The sequence below is a fragment of the Aythya ferina genome, assembly GCF_964211825.1.
Source record: "Aythya ferina genome assembly, chromosome: 13".
Classification (NCBI taxonomy): domain Eukaryota; kingdom Metazoa; phylum Chordata; class Aves; order Anseriformes; family Anatidae; genus Aythya; species Aythya ferina.
In genome coordinates this window covers 15,199,443-15,216,746 of record NC_140311.1, presented here as the reverse complement: position 1 = coordinate 15,216,746, position 17,304 = coordinate 15,199,443, and the positions used below count along the sequence as shown (strand labels likewise).

The 17,304-nt window shown below is 49.9% G+C and overlaps 1 protein-coding gene across 6 annotated transcripts; it reads left to right on the top strand.

Annotated features, from left to right (window-relative positions):
* The first annotated feature begins 376 nt into the window (after positions 1–376).
* Positions 377–17,231, top strand: TMLHE (trimethyllysine hydroxylase, epsilon). 6 transcript variants are annotated; one of them, XM_084534934.1, is made up of 10 exons: positions 499–584; positions 1,272–1,399; positions 1,749–1,957; positions 5,114–5,295; positions 6,526–6,702; positions 7,456–7,735; positions 8,892–9,011; positions 11,809–12,045; positions 13,077–13,215; positions 14,232–17,231. In XM_084534934.1, the coding sequence occupies exons 4-10, from the start codon at positions 5,115–5,117 to the stop codon at positions 14,361–14,363; spliced, it is 1,266 nt and encodes a 421-aa protein (XP_084391060.1). In that variant the 5' UTR covers positions 499–584; positions 1,272–1,399; positions 1,749–1,957; position 5,114; the 3' UTR covers positions 14,364–17,231. The 6 variants fall into 6 exon arrangements, with proteins under 6 accessions (XP_084391055.1, XP_084391060.1, XP_084391057.1 ...); XM_084534929.1 differs by lacking the exons at positions 499–584; positions 1,749–1,957 and adding an exon at positions 377–416; XM_084534931.1 differs by lacking the exon at positions 1,749–1,957 and having other exon boundaries at positions 505–584.
* The last annotated feature ends 73 nt before the right edge of the window (positions 17,232–17,304 follow it).

Below are 17,304 nucleotides of genomic sequence, written 5' to 3'. Positions count from 1 at the left end.
TTTGTCAGGAAACGTCCTCTGTGAGGGGCCCCGAGACTCCTCGTTTCGGTTCATTTGCACAGCAGCAAGCAAAGACACTCAGCACCATCTATTTTCTAACGCCATGAAGCGAGCCCCCCCTCTCCTCTCCCTGGCACCCCTATGTCTATGATAGCTCCACGCGCAGCCCCGGGAGCTCCTTTGCCCAAAACCTCGAGGTTTCGCCCCAAAACGCCGCGCACAGCCCCGCCCGCACCGCCCGGGCTCCCCACAAGATGGCGGCCGCGAGCCGGCGCTGTGCGCATGCGCCGCCCGCCTCCCCGCTCCTCTCTATGGTCTCTGTGGGCGCCCTGCCCTTCTTCCGCCAGCTCTATGCCCTCTCTATAGCCGCCCGCCCGTCTCTATGACGGCGCTCTAGGACCTCCCACGTCTCTATGGTGGGCGGCGCTCTAGCCGCGGCCTCCCCCCCTCTCTGTGGCCCCGCCTGGGGAGCGGGGGGCGGCGCCTGGCGGCGGGTGCGGGGCGGGGGCGTTTTGGGGGAATTTCTGCGGGATTTGGGGCTCGCTCCGCTCCGGTGCTGCGGTGTGGTTCCGGCAGGGTTTGGGGTTGGTTCCGGCGGGGGGGGTTCGGTGTGATTCCGGCAAGGTTTGGGGTTGATTTCGGCAGGGGGGGTTTTGGGGTAATTTCAGCAGGGTTTGGGTTTGGTTTCGGGAGGGTGTTTTGGGGTTTGGTTTCAGTAGGTTTGGGGTTTGGTTTCGGCAGGGTTTGCGTTTGCTTTCAGCGGGGTGTCGTCGTTTCATTTCGGCAAGCTGCTTTGGTTCAATTTCAGGAGGGTTTTTGGGGTGATTTCAGCAAGTTTTAGGTTTGACTGCAGCAGGGCGTTTTGGTTTAATTTCAGCAGGGTTTGGGGTTTAATTTCGGCCGGCTTTTTGTTTTAATATCTGCAGGGTGCTTTGGCTTAATTCCGGTAGGTATTTTTGGTATAACTTTAGCTGGGTTAAGGTTTAATTTCAGCAGGGCGTTTTGGTTTAATTTTAGCCGGGTTTGGGTTTAATTTCAGTAGGGTTTCTTTTTTTTTGTTTTGTTTAATTTCTGTAGGGCTGTTGGGTTTAATTCCAGCAGGCTTTTGGTGTAATTTCGGCAGCGTGCTTTGCTTTCATTTCAATATTTATTTATATTTTTGGTGCGATTTCAGCCGGGTGCTTTGGCTCAACTCCGACATTTCTTGTTTTTTTTCGGTGCGATTCGGGCATGGTGCTTTTGGTTTAATTTCCTCCTTTCTGTCCCCCCAGCAAGGCAGCAGGCCCAGCCCCGCAGCAGAGGAGCGATGCCCCCCGGGGACACCCCCCGGCACGGCCCCCACGGCCCCTCGGACACCGGGCCCCGGCTCTGCCCCCTCCTGTAGCTCCCCCAGGCCCAGGTAAGGATGCTGGCAGCCGGCTGTGCCTCACACCACAGCTCCTTTAAACCCTTTCCCTCCCCAATTGCATCCCCTCCTTGCCTGGGAACGCTGCCTGGCCCCTCTCAGGGCACACAGAAGGTTAAAGGGGGTGATTTAATAGCAGTTCACCCCAGTAAACGTGCGTCCCTATTGGGGTCACGCCGCTGGGGCTGGCTGCTGTGCTGCAGAAAAGCTTTAGAGCCCAGTTGGGAGGCTTTGCCTTCGAGGTAGGTGAAGGTGGTGCAGTGAGGAAGGGGTCTGGAGTCCGGCGGTTGGTGCCCAACCTGGAGGGAGCAGGTAATTGATTTTTTTTTTTTTTAACTTCTAGGAAAACAAAGGAGCTGCGAAGCTGGCAGTGTCTGTGATGTCTTCATTAGGCTGCTTAATTTAATTGAAAATTTTCTGTTGCTGGGAAGGGCTGGAAGGGGAATCTGATACCTGACAGCTCAGATCTAATAGAGCTGTCTGCCACAGCAGCGCAGGCCTTTCTCAGCAGGGGACAGCCGCTCTGCCTTTTGTTTCTTTTGTAATTAATAGGTAAGCTGGGCCAGCCTGGGCTGTTAAACCGTAAGCTCTGCTGACAAAGAAGCGTCTGTGTGTGCGAGACTCCTGTTCCAGGGGACTTGACCCACCGCAGGGGTTCATCTCTTAGGTTTGGTCGTGTCCCTCGGGTGGTTCTAGGGCAGCAGCCCCCCTCTTGTCGGTATCCTCTTTTTGAAGGCTGCCATCGCTCAGGCATTGGCACTGTGTGGTGTTTGGGTGCCTCCTCCAAAGCTTCTAGAAACAAAAGATTAAAAACCCAGCCAAGTGAGTAAGGCTTTTTTTTTTTTTTTGCTATTGAAATCTGTGCATTTCTTACAGACCAGAAAGCTTTGCTTTAGACTGAGAGACTGGACCTTTTGAAATGCTTGATGGAAAATAGATTTTTTTTTTCAGATGCCAAATAAGCTTGAAAAACAGGCTGGGCATGCTGTCACGGAGTGATGGAACAGGTCCGTTCACAGCTCCAGCAGCAGAGCAGCTTGCTGAACACCAGCAGGGCGCTCTCACGATGCTCTGGGAAGTTTTTGCTAAAGGCTGGATGAAATCCACAGAGTAGAGTTGTTCCTCCTTCCATATATATAGATAGATAGGTGGAAAATACTTGGTTACTAATTTTGTTCAACTTGGTATGTTTTTATTTCTCAGAATGGGAATTGTGGCTTTTTTTTTTCTCCAAGAGCTTCAAGCAGCACGATTCGTTACTCTGATTGCTTCTTGCATTGGCAGTGAGCAGACCACTGAGGGACCGGGAGGAAAAGTCTCCTGGACAAACAAGCCCCTCGTGAGGCTCTTCCTTCCTCCTCTCACAGCATGTCTCTTGTCTTCACGCTCTCAGGAGCCTCACAGTGTTCTTCAGAGCACAATATATTCAAGTTTTCTGCCTTTCCTGCAGCTCTGTGCTTCCTGCTCAGCCTGTCACCTCTATTCATTCACCAGGTGGTGGGCTCTTGGATGAGATCAGGCAAGCAAGATGCTCTGTACAGTGTCTGCACAGGACCTCGTCTTGCTCTGACAGAGGGGCAGAGTTGGAAACTGAAGATCTCACCCTTCTGAAAGTCAGTTTGCCTTTATGTGAAGGGCAGTTTGCTGTCTCCTTCCTCCTGAGTGTTCTTTATGGATTTCAAGGGAAATTTGGTCTTGAAACATTGCAGCTGGTGCATTTCAGTGGTGTCCAGGTGAGGTGTGTGTGATGTGGACAACAGAAAGATCAGAAGGGTAGACATGAGGTGAACAGGAGGAGTGGGAGAAAGAGTGAGCTGTTCACATAACTGATCTCAGCCAGGAGAGAGCTGTTAGCTTCGGTTAAACAAGCTCAAAGACAAAATGGAAATTCTCTCTAATCATGTAGATTTGTGTGTGTGTGTCTTCAGCTCCTCTTACTTTTAGTGTCTTTTGGAAAGATTTAATTTATGGCTTCTCTGAGCTGTTCGTGGTGTCTGCTTCCAGCAAGACCAGCAGAGGAGCGAGAGGTCTCATTGATGAGATTAAATATCTGGGTCACTTACCATTACCTGTGTTTATCCTCTGGTAAGTTTTGATACTGGAAGAAGACAGAGATAAAAAGAACATGTGCAGAAAGATAACTACGGCTGGAGCTGCCCCAGGCAGAGGCCACTTTCTAAATGGATTTATAGATGTGCTTTTCCTATCAGCTTTGTGTCCTGTGCGGTGCTGTGTGAGGAGATAGGAAGCTTATTTGCACACGCCTGCTTCTTTTTATCCCCTCTGAGTTAGCGGGTATTCTTGAGATCCAAAAGGTGAAAAGGAGCGAGTCTGCCCTCGTGTTTTTCTTTCAGAAAGCATGGTCTTGAGCTTTGTGAGTGGTAACCTGTGGCTTGGTTCTCAGCAGTCTGCTTAGGTGGGAATATTGCACTTCAGCAGCCCCAGGAATCAGAACCTTCTCTCTACAGCTCTCAAGCTGTTGGTGGCTCGTGCAGATTGTGGCCAAGCACCTTGCAGAACACAGTGGTTTGCATATTACTCTCAAACTGCATTATCTTGATTTCTTTTTTTTTTTTTTCCTAGAGTTCTCAGTCTCTTCAAAATTGTTTCAGCAAATTGAAACAGCAAATTGTTTTCCATGAGTGTGCCATGTCTGTACCGATTGTACTGTTCCTACTACGTTCTTACTAACTTTTGAGATCTCTGTAGTAAGTCAGCTATGAAGGGGAGAAGCAGGTCGGGCAGCTGAGGCACCAGTCTGTGCTCTCCAGATAGAAAGTGAAGGGCAGTCAGAAAACTGGGATAAGAAATTCTTCCTGTGCCTGTGTGCTGTCCAGCGATACTGAATTCCTACGTGCTCCAGATCAAAGCGTTGTTGAAATCCTGCTGGGTTTAGACCTGTCCTCTGTAACTTAATGAACACGTGACAGAGCATTTAGTGTGGTTTCACATCTTAAAACTCGCAGGGTTTCTGCCTGTGATCGCACTGAAGCGTTACAAACCAGCCTGTGGGAAGTCACCTTTTCATCTCTGGTCAAAAGTTAACTGTGGCTGGTTACTCTTCCATTCTGGCTGTGCCCTTTGGCAGAAAGAGAGATGTTTCTCCTCCTCCTTCTCATTGTTTTGCATACTTTTCCTAGAACTGCCCTAATTACTGGATTCCTCTAGATCTTGCTTCTGTAACCAAGGTTGATCTTCTCTGCTTCCCTGGTCAGCTCTGTCCAGGAAGGGGAAATTCGTATTGGGAAGGCCAAAGAGGGGGAAAGACTTGCAGCAGGTGAGGTTTTGCCAGTGTTTTGTAAAGAGCATTGAACACCACAGCTGTCTCTTCTGGAAGTGATAAATCCTGAGATCTCATTTACTTCTCAGGACTATTTTTCTGCTGGGGATTATGGTGGTCACAAAACAAGCCAGATTCCCCGCTCTCTCCTCCGTTTCCACCTGGTTTGCTTGGATTGGATTAGCTTGTTTTACAAAAGTCATCACTCCCCTGATGATTAATTCCTTGCTGCTTCCATTACGCCCAGTTTTTAAGGGCAGCCCGTTTTCCCTTGCCAGCTTCGTGGCCCTTCTGCGTGTTGGTGTTTTCTACAGAAGTGTCCACTGCTGCTGACTGAAATTTTGCAGAGATCACCGTGTAGGCTCTGTGATTCCACCAGTAACAGCAGCACAGCTGTCTCACCTTGTTCTCCTTCTTCTCGTCCTCAGGATGTGGTGCCGGAGGCTGGCGTGCCTGCTGGGCCTGCCGTGCTGGCAGAGCCGACGTGCTGGGCACGGCTCACTGGGGCTGCCCCACGGCACAAGGACCGTCCCCACTGCTGCAGCTCGCTGCCACCACACGGCCCCGGAGTCCCTGAGCTGTGCCTGGCAGCTGCACGGCGATCACCTGGGTAGGTGTGTGGTTTTGGGCCTGTTTCTGAGCTTCCTGGGGAGAGGAGCGAGGTTTTCCTGGCCTCTCATAAGTCCCTTATGAGAAACGAAGCAATGCTAACTGAGAAATCGAGCAATTCCTGAACTCTGACTGCATCTGAACCTTGCCCCGTCCATCAGTTGTTCACTGTGTGATGTTTGGGGCTCTGACTTGCAGCTGGGGTGGCTGGCTCAGTGTGTGTCTCCAGCTCTCTGCCTTCCCCGGCTGGCAGATTTTGCTTAAAACAACATGTTGAAACACAGTAGTTAGAGCAGGTTTGTAAGCAGTCTTTTAGTGTGGCTGGATGGCACGAGCACAGAAGGCTTTTTGATGCCAGTCATCCCTCACTGCGAGACAGCTTAAGGAAAAGTTAAGGCACACCTTCCTTGCCGAAAGCAAGCCAGTTACAAATTCAGTCTAATGCTGCTTTGTCCTCTGTTTTTTTGAGAAAACTTAGCAACCAAAGCACATTTCTCCATGCTCTGCTTCGTTTGGTACCTGCAGATACCCAGCCTGGGTATCACCAGCCTGGTGATGTCTGTTGAGGCTGGTTAGAAGGCCTGGTACTGTGGAATCCCTTGTGAGCATCTCTCTAAAGGGGATTGCTGAGTGTTTTATCGAGCATAGTGGCCCCCTGAAAAAGGATGTTGTTGTTTCATCCCTCGGATACTTAGATCTCAAAGGTGAGCAGCAGTAGAGCAGGAGGGGCTCTCCTGTTGCCCATCCTGGCTCTGACCCCTCTCTGAAGGCCTTTGGGCTGTCCCAGGAGGGAACAAGAAGGTGAGGCTTCGTAGTAATAATAAACGGAGGTCATGGTGTTGTCTCGTGTGTTTGGTTTGCATGTCGATGTGATTAGTTGGTTGATTCTGATCTGTATTGGTGTGTTGGGGTCTGCTCCTACATGGGAGGGAGAGAGGGAACCTTGTTGTGTGCAGCAGCTGCTGGGCAGATCCAAATTCTCTTCTTGAAGAGAGAAAATAGACATAAATAAATGAGCAGCGTGTGTGTTAGCCATGCTCGTTCTCCCTGTTGCAGGATGAGGCTGCCTGTGGATGGTCTTCAAGTGAGAAGCTAGCTTCACTTGCACCAAGAGGTGCAAGTCTAACAGCCTTGGTGTCCCCTGGAAGTGGGATCATAACCTGTGGGGTTTTCCTGTTGTATTTCTCTCACTGTTCACACCGGTGTGTCTTCTGTGCCCGTCTCTTTGCAGAGCTCAGGTATGCAAACACGCTGATGCGCTTCGATTTCGTCTGGCTGCGGGACCACTGCCGCTCAGCTTCCTGCTACAACGCCAAGACGAACCAGCGCAGCTTGGACACGGCTAGCGTGGACCTGGGGATCAAGCCCAAGGCCGTCCGAGTGGATGAGACCACGCTCTTCCTCACGTGTGAGTATCAAAACACTCATCTTTCATGGACCCACCAGCCCTGTTTGGAAGGAGGCTGGTGGATAGATCCTGCTCTTCAGGCTGCCCTCTCCTAGCAAGCCTTATCTCTAAATCAGGAGCTGTTTTGGGAGGAGATGTAGCTCTAAGCATATCTTAAACACTGCTCTTCTGAGCAGGGCTGTTGCTGTAAACACAACTCAGCCTTATTTATGTCTGGTTTTCTTCTCCCCCTTACTTTCTCCCTCCCCTCTTGAGTGCATCTCCAGTGTCTGGGTAGTTTATTGGTTTGTTTGAACGTGGGAGCCGTGCAGATAGTGAAGAGATCAGTCAAGAAATGGTTGACTTTCTTATCCTTGCTCTGTCCTATTTGAACTGGTGTCTCTGATTAGAATTCACATCTTGTGTCCTTTCTCCTCTGCTTCCCGGCTGCTTAAATCGCAGCAAAACAAAGAACTTTCATTTACAGTACCCTCATTTATGGGGTTGTCATCAGTGCTTCTTCAGTGTCCTGTCACTAGAAAACAAAACCCCTGAAGTAGAAACGCTTAGGCCTGGATTTGGGGTTGTTGACAATACTTGTAGGACTTGCGGCCTGAACCAGGTAATAGTTAAGCTTTCAGCAAGGTTCTAAAGAGTCTGTCATGAGGCAAAATTAGGAGGGGATTGTCCTCGACTGATGGTTGCAGTGGCTGTGATCTCTCTCGGTCTGTTCAGTGCGATTGCAGTGACCGTGACCCTGCTCGTTTGCCACAGGGCCGGACGGGCACGTTACGCGGTACGGGCTGGAGTGGTTGGTGAAGAACAGCTACGAGGGGCAGAAGCAGCGGGTCATGCACCCGCGGATCCTCTGGAACGCCGAAATCTACCGCCAGGCCCAGGTCCCGTCCGTCGACTGCCGGAGCTTCCTGGAGACAGACGAGGGGCTGAAGGAGTTCCTGCAAAACTTCCTGTTGTATGGGATCGCTTTTGTTGAGAATGTCACCCCCACCAAAGAGGACACGCAAATCTTAGCAGAAAGGATCAGCTTAATCAGGTAACGGGGGCTGCCCCAGGAAGGCCACGGGCGGCTTTGTAGAGGAGCCCTGAATGGGAGGCTGTTGCTTCCTTTTTCTTTGGAAAGGTGCTGCCCTCATATCCTACGCGTTGTGCAGCGTGGCCTGGTTTGCAGATGAAGGGTCCAGGTCATCTGCAGTCCCTGGGCAGTCCCCGTGAACAGAGATGCGGTACAGCACTGCGGGATCTGGCCTCTTTTTGGGGGGAGGCCTGGAGTCAGTAGGTTACAGAGCTGCCTCAGGAGCACGCGGTGACTTTTGTGATAGTGGGACTGTGCACAGAGAGGAGTGACTGAGGGAAGGAGCCAGTCTGGGAAGACTTGAGCTTTGCAAGGAGAGACATTTCCTGTTATGACTTGAAAGGTTAGGAGGTCAGCCCTGGCCCTGGGAGCCAGGGAGATCAAAAACAATTTGTAGCTCTCACCAAAGAAAAATACTGGGAAACTTTTCTTCTGTGTTTAAAACACAACAACAGCATGGCAAGCCTGGGTTTGAGCGAGTTTTATCCAAGCTGCACAAATGGCTAAACTTGCCATGGTCCATTAGGAGAGGAGGGATTTCTATTGATGAATAGCCACTCCAAAGAGAAATAAAGGTCTTGAGGAATATCCAGCCAACATTTTTCTCCAGATTCTTACCCTCCTCCTGTAGCCCCTGAGTACTGTTTGTTGCTGCTGGGTCCTTGCCTTCCTGCCATGCACATTGCAGGGGGAGGTGGGTGAAAATGGAGCATCTTAAGAACAGAGATGGGGGTTGTACTCAGGGTGGGTACAAGCAAAGGCACAGACCTGTACAACAAGGTACAAACCTGGGCTCTGGTAACTCCTAACGTTGCTCAGTGTTTCCTTGATTTGGCAGGCTGATCTTCAGAGTGAAGTTGTGTATTTGTGGAGGAGAAGACTTACTGCCTTCAGTCTTCTCAAGGAAGAAATAAATTGAATACTAGGAGGAGGCATTAGAAGCACCAACTCTTTGACAGCATGAATCCTGTTACTCGGGATGATTTGCTGTTTGAATTCACTCTGTACATGCCATGTGTAAGATAAAGGGGAGTAACCTCAAGAGGAAGAGAGAGGATCTGGTTTACCTCAGTGCTGACCCCTGCAGCGCTCTGATAACTGCCCACCTCTCTTGCAGGGAGACCATTTATGGCAGAATGTGGTACTTCACCTCCGACTTCTCCCGGGGAGACACCGCCTACACCAAGCTGGCTCTGGATCGGCACACCGACACGACCTATTTCCAGGAGCCCTGCGGGTACGTGCTGCTGCTGCTGCTCCACGCACACAGTGCAGAAGGCAGGCATTATTCACGGTGATGCAGTTCAGTGTTTTCCAGCTCTGCTGATGGGATTTAGTGGTACTAGTCACACAGTAATTCTGGATCCTGCCTGATTCCTCTGGAGTGGGGTAGTCTGTAGTCTTCCCTGTGCTTCAAACTCCAAGGTCCTCCAGAATGAAGGCAGTGAAGGAGTTGGCTGTTAGCTTCAGTGGTAGCCTGTGGGGAAGGAGGGAGCAGCTCGCCTCTGCACAGCCTGCAGCAAATGTCTCTGCCCTCCCAAGCTGCATGAGTGGTACCAGACGTACGTGCTGTCCTCACGTATGCCCTGTGCAGTTGCTCTCCTTCAAACTGGTTGGGATTTGCATTTTGGCAATGGTGCAGCCCTGGAGGTAGTCAGAAACCAGGCTTCTCCAGCCCTTCAAAGTTCACACCTGTCTGTGCTTTTTTAAAAAAAAAAAAGTTTGTAGCTACAGTTGTTTCCCAAATGCTGTTTTGCAAACTGCTTTTCCAATATAGCCTCCGGGCTGCAAGTTTTGTACCTGGTTGGAGAAAGAAAGGCAGCAGCCGGGAGTGTGATTCCCACTGAAGTGCAGGAGGTTTAATTTCTACCTTCATTCTCCTTTTTTGTCTGCTTTCATCTCAATGAAGAAAAGAATCAATGAAATGGCCCTCGGGGAGAACTGATGGAAGGACTGTGACTTCATATGGAAGTAGCACTACAAAGGCTAGGAGAAGCCATCTAGTCTACACCTCCTGCCCTAGGGCAGGATTAGCTCTTCCCAAGTGAGGCCGTTAAGTTGCTAAGCATCTTAATGGGAAGGGGCTGTGAGGCAGAGCTGGAAAAGTAGAGGAGGGCCAAGGGGTGGGATCTACTGCCTGCGTGTGGGTTTCAGAGCAGTCCTTCAGACCAGGAAGGATTGCGCCAGCCAAGGAGGCACCCTGGTTGCCCATGCCTAACATAGCCCAAAGCTTTTGGGTGGTAGCTTTTGCTCTGAAGCAGCAAGGTCCCAGAAGCAAGGTATGCAGTTTTTAGTGCGCTAGAAGTAGATAAATAAAACTTAAATCCAGACGCATCTTTCAAGACTGATCTAGTTGGCTTCTGTGTTTTTGGTGAACAGCTGACTGTAGAACCCATGTGCTTTCGTGGCCTGTGCAGTTACCTGCTTGCCTGACTTGTTTTAGGAGCTCACCAAATCTCCCCCAAAGTCAAACGCTGAAGTAACCAGTAATCAGAGCTTCAGCCTACAGATACGCTTTGATTAAGCTGCTCAGTGTGAGAACTACAGAGCTCATCAGCTATTTTCATACCTTTGTTTTCTACTTGGAAAAGTTCCCTTTCTTTCAGGTAGGTATATTCTCAGCTGCAGTAAACAGTGACACTGTGGACCAGGCTAGTAGGGCTAACCATTAATGCTTGCAATCCTGCAAAACCTTAGCTGTGCAGGAAGAACATGAATTTCTTGCTTTCCTGAGCCCCTATCTGCCAAAAATCCCTTCTGCTCAGACTGCTTCAGAAACAGTTTAAACTGTCTTTGACCTGCTTCCAGAGGAAAGGTGATGTTTTTTTCAAGAAAGATTTTTTCATTTGAATGTCTGCTTTCCCTACCGCTTTGGGTGAAATCAGCTAAATCTGACAAGTCTCGAGTTACCTTTTTGTAAAGGGTAGAGGAGAGGAACTCCTCAAGGCATGGGAAAGACTGCGGCATTGTCTCACTCAGTGGGCAGCAAAGAGCCTGCCTTCAAAAGAGACTTTCTCAGTGCCCCAAGCTCCACGACAAGGTGCCTTCAAGGAGCAGAGCCACAAGGGCTTGAGCATCCTGAGCTCCCATCCTTGTGGACTGACTGAAATTATTCTAAATCTTCTGTGGTTTAAAGGGGTCATTGAACCAAGGTGAAAAGGTGCCGGTGAGGATGGAACTGGGAGCTTGTGCCACATCACTTGCTGTGGGACTGGGATAAGAGGCCTCAAAGGAGATCAGGAGATGAAACCCCAAAAGGTTGTGTTTGTCTTCTGACAGGTGAAGTTGGTACACCATGAAAACTGGCAGTGCGTGGCTCAAGGCAGCTCCTGGGCATTTGTTTCTGAGAATGCAAGGTCTAACAGGCTTGGATGAAGGAAGGGAAAGAACGAATCTTCAGAAAAGTAAAAAAGCAAAAGCTGTTTAGCTGAGTTGGACAGCTTCCTGCTAGGGAGGCAGTGCCCCTGTAGGTAGGGTTCTTATTTGGGACTCCCCTGCTCCAGGCTTCCCAAGGGGTCTTTAACAAGTCAACTCAGGGGGCTCCTGATTACCTGTGAGAGACCCTGATTTATGTACCTTTGTGTGAGAGTCACCCTGAGCTCCCCTTGCAGTTGCTGGAGACCTCAGCAGTACCACCAGCATGTCTTCAGCTGCTCCCTTGTTCTAGGGAAGTTAGTTTTGTGCTTTTGAACCTCTCCATCCTGCAGCCCAAATGGACCTTGGCAGACACGTGCCTGCACCACTTCAAGTCTCCCAGCTCGCATAGTTTCATCTGGGAGATGGTGTAAGCAGTATACCTCTTCTCAGAAGTCAAAACGCATGAGAGCTGAAGAAACATCAGGCAGAGCTGCTGCTTGCTGGGCAGTCTCCATTCCTTAGCAGGTGTTAGTGAAATGAAGGAGACAACAGATAAGCCTGTCGTAACCAGCAGATACATCAGTATGCATTGCCTGGGTCTGGGGAAGCACGTTCTCTCCACAGGACAGACATCTGAGGCCTTTTCTCTTGTGCTCTGCATCCTCTCCCCCCTGCAGCATCCAGGTGTTTCACTGCCTCAAGCATGAGGGGACGGGCGGGCGCACGCTGCTGGTGGACGGCTTCTACGCGGCGGAGCAGGTTCTCCGGCAAGCCCCCGATCAATTTGAGCTGCTAAGCAAGGTGCCCCTGAAGCACGAGTACGTCGAGAACGTGGGAGACTGTCACAACCACATGATCGGAGTTGGGCCAGTCCTCAACGTCTATCCCTGGAACAACGAACTTTATCTGATCAGGTAAGATCAGTGAGAGGGAGGGAGGCCTTGTGCATACAGGGATAGGGTTCTGTCAAAATGTAGTGGTTTGCAGAAGAAAATTCAGACAGAAAACCAATGTATGCTTGATGGAGGGAGTGAAACCACAAAAACACCGTGTGTTTCCTCCTGGGTTTTGTAATGCTGCCTTTGAGGAAGTGTCAGAACCACTGATGCAAAGAGGGGCATCGCTGCTGAGCTTTGCTTTTAGCTCCTGTTACCTTTAGCTCCGTGCCCTCGGCCCCACTGAGGGCTAGTTCAAGGGCTTGGCTTCAGACATTTTTGCCACTGTGTGTGTTATGTAGGAGCAGCACCGTTAGATCTGGGTATGAGCAAATGCCCATCCTACTGCCAGTCGTTAGAGCCTCACTGGGGTGACCCTGATCCTGCCCCATGTGAAGTGTCCAAGCTCACGTTACTTCATTTGAGAGCTGCTTTTTGAAATTCCATCTTGGCTTAGCACAGGAGGTCATCCAGCACTATTTTGCACTTCTGTGCTAAAAAACACACTGAGTCTCATCCTTTGCTGTGTCTGTAGCACCAGCTAGAGCGAGTTGCTGGCACTAGTGCCCCCTTATCCACGTGAGCAGCCTGCCTCTGTTTAGAGCCTGGCCTTTCCTCAATAGCTTGGAGCTTCTGGCTGACCAGACAGCAAGCTGCTAGGTTGTGTGGGCTCCATTTCCACTGGGGAAAGAAGTTTTCAATATACCTCGCTGCTGATGGGCTTCTCTTTCATTTCCACTTTTTCTTTCCCACCACCGAGATTGCATGGGGCAGCCTTCCATGAGAAACAGCAAAACCTGTGGTACAGTTGGCAGCAAACTCTCCCTTGATCCAAATGCTGTGTAGTCTCCCCAGAGTCCTGCAGCATAACCTGCCCACACATCTCACAGCCTCCCTTAAATGCTGGCTAATTTGTGCCTTCAGATCTTCGGAGGCTCCCTCTGGGAACACCTGGCTGCTCTTGGGGCCCCATAAGCAGTCTTTTTTTTTTCTGTCTGCTTTACCTCCAGATACAATAACTACGATCGTGCAGTCATCAACACGGTGCCTTACGATGTGGTGCATCGCTGGTACACCGCTCACCGCACACTCACCGCCGAGCTCAGGAGACCAGAAAATGAGCTGTGGGTCAAACTGAAGCCAGGCAAGGTAGGACTCGGAGGCTCACCCGTGTTTGGTACGGGCAGGGAGGCAGGGTGCTCTTCTGGATGTTGCCGCAAAGGTGAATGCTTCAGGCAAACCCTGTGCTGAAATTTTCCTCTTCACAGCTGCTTTAAGGTGCCTTGTATTCCAGTGATGGCATCTGTTGCATGTATATTCCTACTTTTGTGAAAGAATATACAGTTAGCTCAGACCAGGGGAGAGGAGGAAGGTATTTTCAGTCACTGAACAAGGACCCTTGGAAGCATGCACTGTTTGGCCTCTGACTTGTTCCAGAAGCAGAAAATCTTCTTTTAATTGAAAAGTAAAGGGAATGTGGAAAGCTGAATTTACTTCTATTCTGAGGTTATGTCTGAATCCCTACATTGCCAGCGAATCACAGGAGACCTGAGCTCTCCTCGCTGTCCTAGAAATATCTTAGCATGTCTTGGGACTAAAAGGGAAAAGCTCTGCCCTGGGTTTGAAAGGCCGATGCTGGTTGCAGTTTTGGAAGAGCTTGAAGGGCTAGAGCTTCATTCACAGACTTAGAGGCTTCTTCCACCAGCTGTGCCTGCTTGAAAGGGTTTTTATTCCTACAGGGCCTAGATGGGTCTAGATTCAGTGTGAGCCTAGGGCCCCAGGTATGAAAGAATGAAGATGCTCACATCAAAGAGCCCCTACAGCTCTCTGTTCTCAAGGATGCCTGGGGAAAAGTGACACGTTGGAGGCTGAAGATGGCCAGTTTCTGTTGCTGGTGCGCTGTTGCCCAACCTCTGCAGCACAAAAGCAAAGCAATGACCCAGAAATACTTTGCTAGCTGACCCGTTTTAACCTGTGGTTAGCAGCGGAGCCGAGCTGCTGGCTTCAGGTACTACAGCTGTGCTAGATCAGATCAGCCATCTGCGTACGGTTTCATGCTGAATGGGAAGGTTACAGCTCCAGCTCCAGGACCCGTGGTGTCAGCGGGTCCTGGCTCAGCTGCGGTGCTCCCCCTCGTCCCAACGACCTCTCCTCTTCCCTTGCAGGCACTCTTCATAGACAACTGGCGCGTCCTGCACGGGCGGGAAGCGTTCACGGGGTACCGCCAGCTCTGTGGCTGCTACCTGACGAGAGACGACGTGCTGAACACCGCGCGCCTGCTGGGACTGCAAGCCTAGCGCCGGCCACCCGCCGCGGGGAGGCAGAGCTCCGTGCTGCTGTGTCACCACGAGGAAGGCGTTGCACGTACCTCAGGCACCTCCGCCCTCTCAGAGCAGTTCTCTCTGCCTGCCCGGGAGAGGGAGCAGGTGGAAGCCCAAGGTTATGGGAGCTTTCTGGGACCGCGTTCTGCCTTTGTCCGAGCAGGGTCAGCTCGTGCTGTCTGTGCAGCCAGCCAGTTTGTCTCAGCTGCAGTGAATCGGGGTTAAGCACGCTGTGAGAAGTGCTCCCGGCACCTGTTGATGTGAAGTGCTCCTCTAATCAAGTGCCTCCAGGATCTGAAATCTGTTTCTCTCTGTTGTTCAGCCTTTCCTGTCATTTCTATGGTTGTTTTTTTTTTTGTTTGGCATAGCAGAGCAGAATGGATATACCTGGGGTCTCATCTCACCCCAGGCTGGACTTCAAACTTCTAGAGAAAATGTAAAGTCAGGACTTTACACCTTCTAGAGAAACTTTTTTCTCTAGGGGGAAAAAAAAAATACTTATTTTGATGGAAGTGCCACTACTCAAACTGAGGGCTGTTGGCATGTATCAGTGAATTCTTTCCTCTTAAACATACTGCGTACCCTTATAACAGGCACTGATACAATCCGTGCTGCTTGAGGGGTGGCCTGGAAAGAGAAGCTCTTGTACTTAGGGTATTTCTGAAAAGGCTTACGGTAGAAGGAAAAGGGGAAGTAGTAAAATCTGCATGTTGGGAAGGAGAGGTGTGTTGGATGAGGGGTGTGTTTCTAATGTTTTCCTGACCTCAGTGATGTAATGCTGTCTGGTGTTCTTTCTGCCTGTTGCACCATGCTTATATTGAGAGTCAAGGCTCAACAGCTGCAGTGTTTACTGACATTTCCCACTGTGCCTACTCTTTCATCTTTTCTGAAGGAGGAATTTGTCTTAGGGCATCTTTACACTGGCTGCTGGATGAGGCTGACTCTTTTTCACCAGATTTTTCTACGTATGAAGGTAATAAACACAGAGGTGCCTTTCAACTCGTGGTGGTAGGGAGGATAAATTGGAGAGTTTGGCACACTGAACAACTATAGTGTAAGGAACAAAAATAAATCCCATATTACTAGAAAAATGGAAGCTGTAAAACCAAGAGGGGACTTCAGGTTTTATTCTTCTGTTCTTCCTTATCTTTGAGGATATCCACTCTGCTCTGACTCAACCTGAAAGCAGGGCTGGTCCTGTTCCCTCCTGGCTTTCCTGTGCAAGCAAAATGCTGTCATGCCTAAGGTACAAGTGCAGTGCAGATGCACGTGTGCTAAACCTGCTGCCCTCATTGAATCTAAATACTGAATGTATAGATCCTAGTGCTAGGAGGCACTCTTAAAAGCTTCTGTTCTTGTGGACTGAGCTACCTTGTGCTGTCTTCTGCAGCACGCCCTGCCTGCAGTGAGCCGTCAGGAGATGAAAGGGGTTTCAGAGCCAAGGCTCAGGAAGCTGCTGATCAGAGGACACGTAAGGAAGTGAAACCTGGGCCACGTGGCAGCAGGCACGGAGCGAGCTGGCTTCTGTCAGGTCCTGTTCTCACAAGAGCTGCAGATGGCATGGGCAGGAGCTTGAGTTTTCCTCTAGGCTGAGCCACTGGGTTCCTCAAGCAGCCTCCAGTATACATTACTTCTGTTACTTTCTTTGCCAAACACTTGGTTTATAGCTTCTCCTCTAGATGCCAGTTATGCCAGCGTAACTCGAGTATGAAGTTTTGAAAGTCTTCATTAATCTCGTTGAAGTAGCAGCCCCCTGTGGTTACGTACGCTTCTCGCACAACCCATCTCAGATGCTCCAGGGTGGTTCCACCTTGTACTTCTGGGTGAAGCCAAGGCCTGGAGCATGTGAGGAGAGGTCGTGACAAAATCAGCCTCTGTTAAATGACACAGGAGGGGACAAAAGAGCCTGATCAGTATTTCAAAACCTGTTGAGGGTTCCTGAGTGGCTCTTGTCTCCCTGTGCTCCCTGAGAATAAGAGGGAAAAACACTTGGGTTCATGTGGAACCCATCCCTTAGTCACTGAGACCAGCTTTACCTTCCTCTGTGCAGGGGATCTCTGTTTTTATCAGCTGCAAGCCAAAAATCCGCTGCTGCCCCGAGGTGGAGCGTGCAGGACAAGGCTAGCACAAAGGAGAACTGACCAAACCGTGTTGACAATTGTAGCGATACCTGTGCCTTTGGTGAGGAACGTGGTTATGGTATCTGCCTCCCGCTGAGCGGTGTGGGGCTGCCAAGAGCTGTGGTCTTCAGCAACCAGACTCCTCTTCTGAGCCACCTCCAAGCCAGCGCAGTCCTCAAGGTGATTGTGTCATGCGTTTGGGGGAAAATTATCCACCGTGAATGTAGCAGACACACATTTTCTCATAGGTGTTCAGCTTAATTTAGCCACTTCAATAATAAAATGAGGAGGGGAGAGAGCTTTCTTTAGTGTTACCTTCCCCCTCTTCCCTGCTTCCCAAGTGGACTAAGTTCTTCCTAAGCATCTTGTGAGCAGCAAAGCTTTATTTGTAGAAACAGGAGTTCTGGGCAATTGCAGTCTGATGTGGATATCTGTTGCAGAACTGGTTGTTTGCTGTAATGAGATCGGATCAGTTTTTATAATCCAGCTCTTTCAGTCCTTTCAGCCAATAAATGATGAACTGCTTCCTTCTCCCTCCCCGTGCACTAGGGTACCACTGTATGTGTTTTTAAGACATTTTTCAAAGGTAAGAAAAGGAGTAAGTGGTGATGTATTTTACTAAATGAGTTATATAGTGGTCAGGTTAACAAGACCTATATTTCAAGCAATCTTGAAGTCTGTATTACCCATCAAAGGTGAAATAAATCTGAGAGGGGTAAATCAATGGCTTCTCTGTGGTCATTCTCTTCACTGGCCACATGATGGCAGAAGAGGCAAGGAACAGTGTAAAAATGAGT

Bases quoted from the DNA above. Each gene is read 5' to 3' on its own strand.
- TMLHE (XM_084534929.1), top strand. The intron at 5,296-6,525 runs GTAGGTGTGTGG...GTCTCTTTGCAG, and splicing joins GCTGCACGGCGATCACCTGG to AGCTCAGGTATGCAAACACG. The intron at 13,216-14,231 runs GTAGGACTCGGA...CTTCCCTTGCAG, and splicing joins TCAAACTGAAGCCAGGCAAG to GCACTCTTCATAGACAACTG.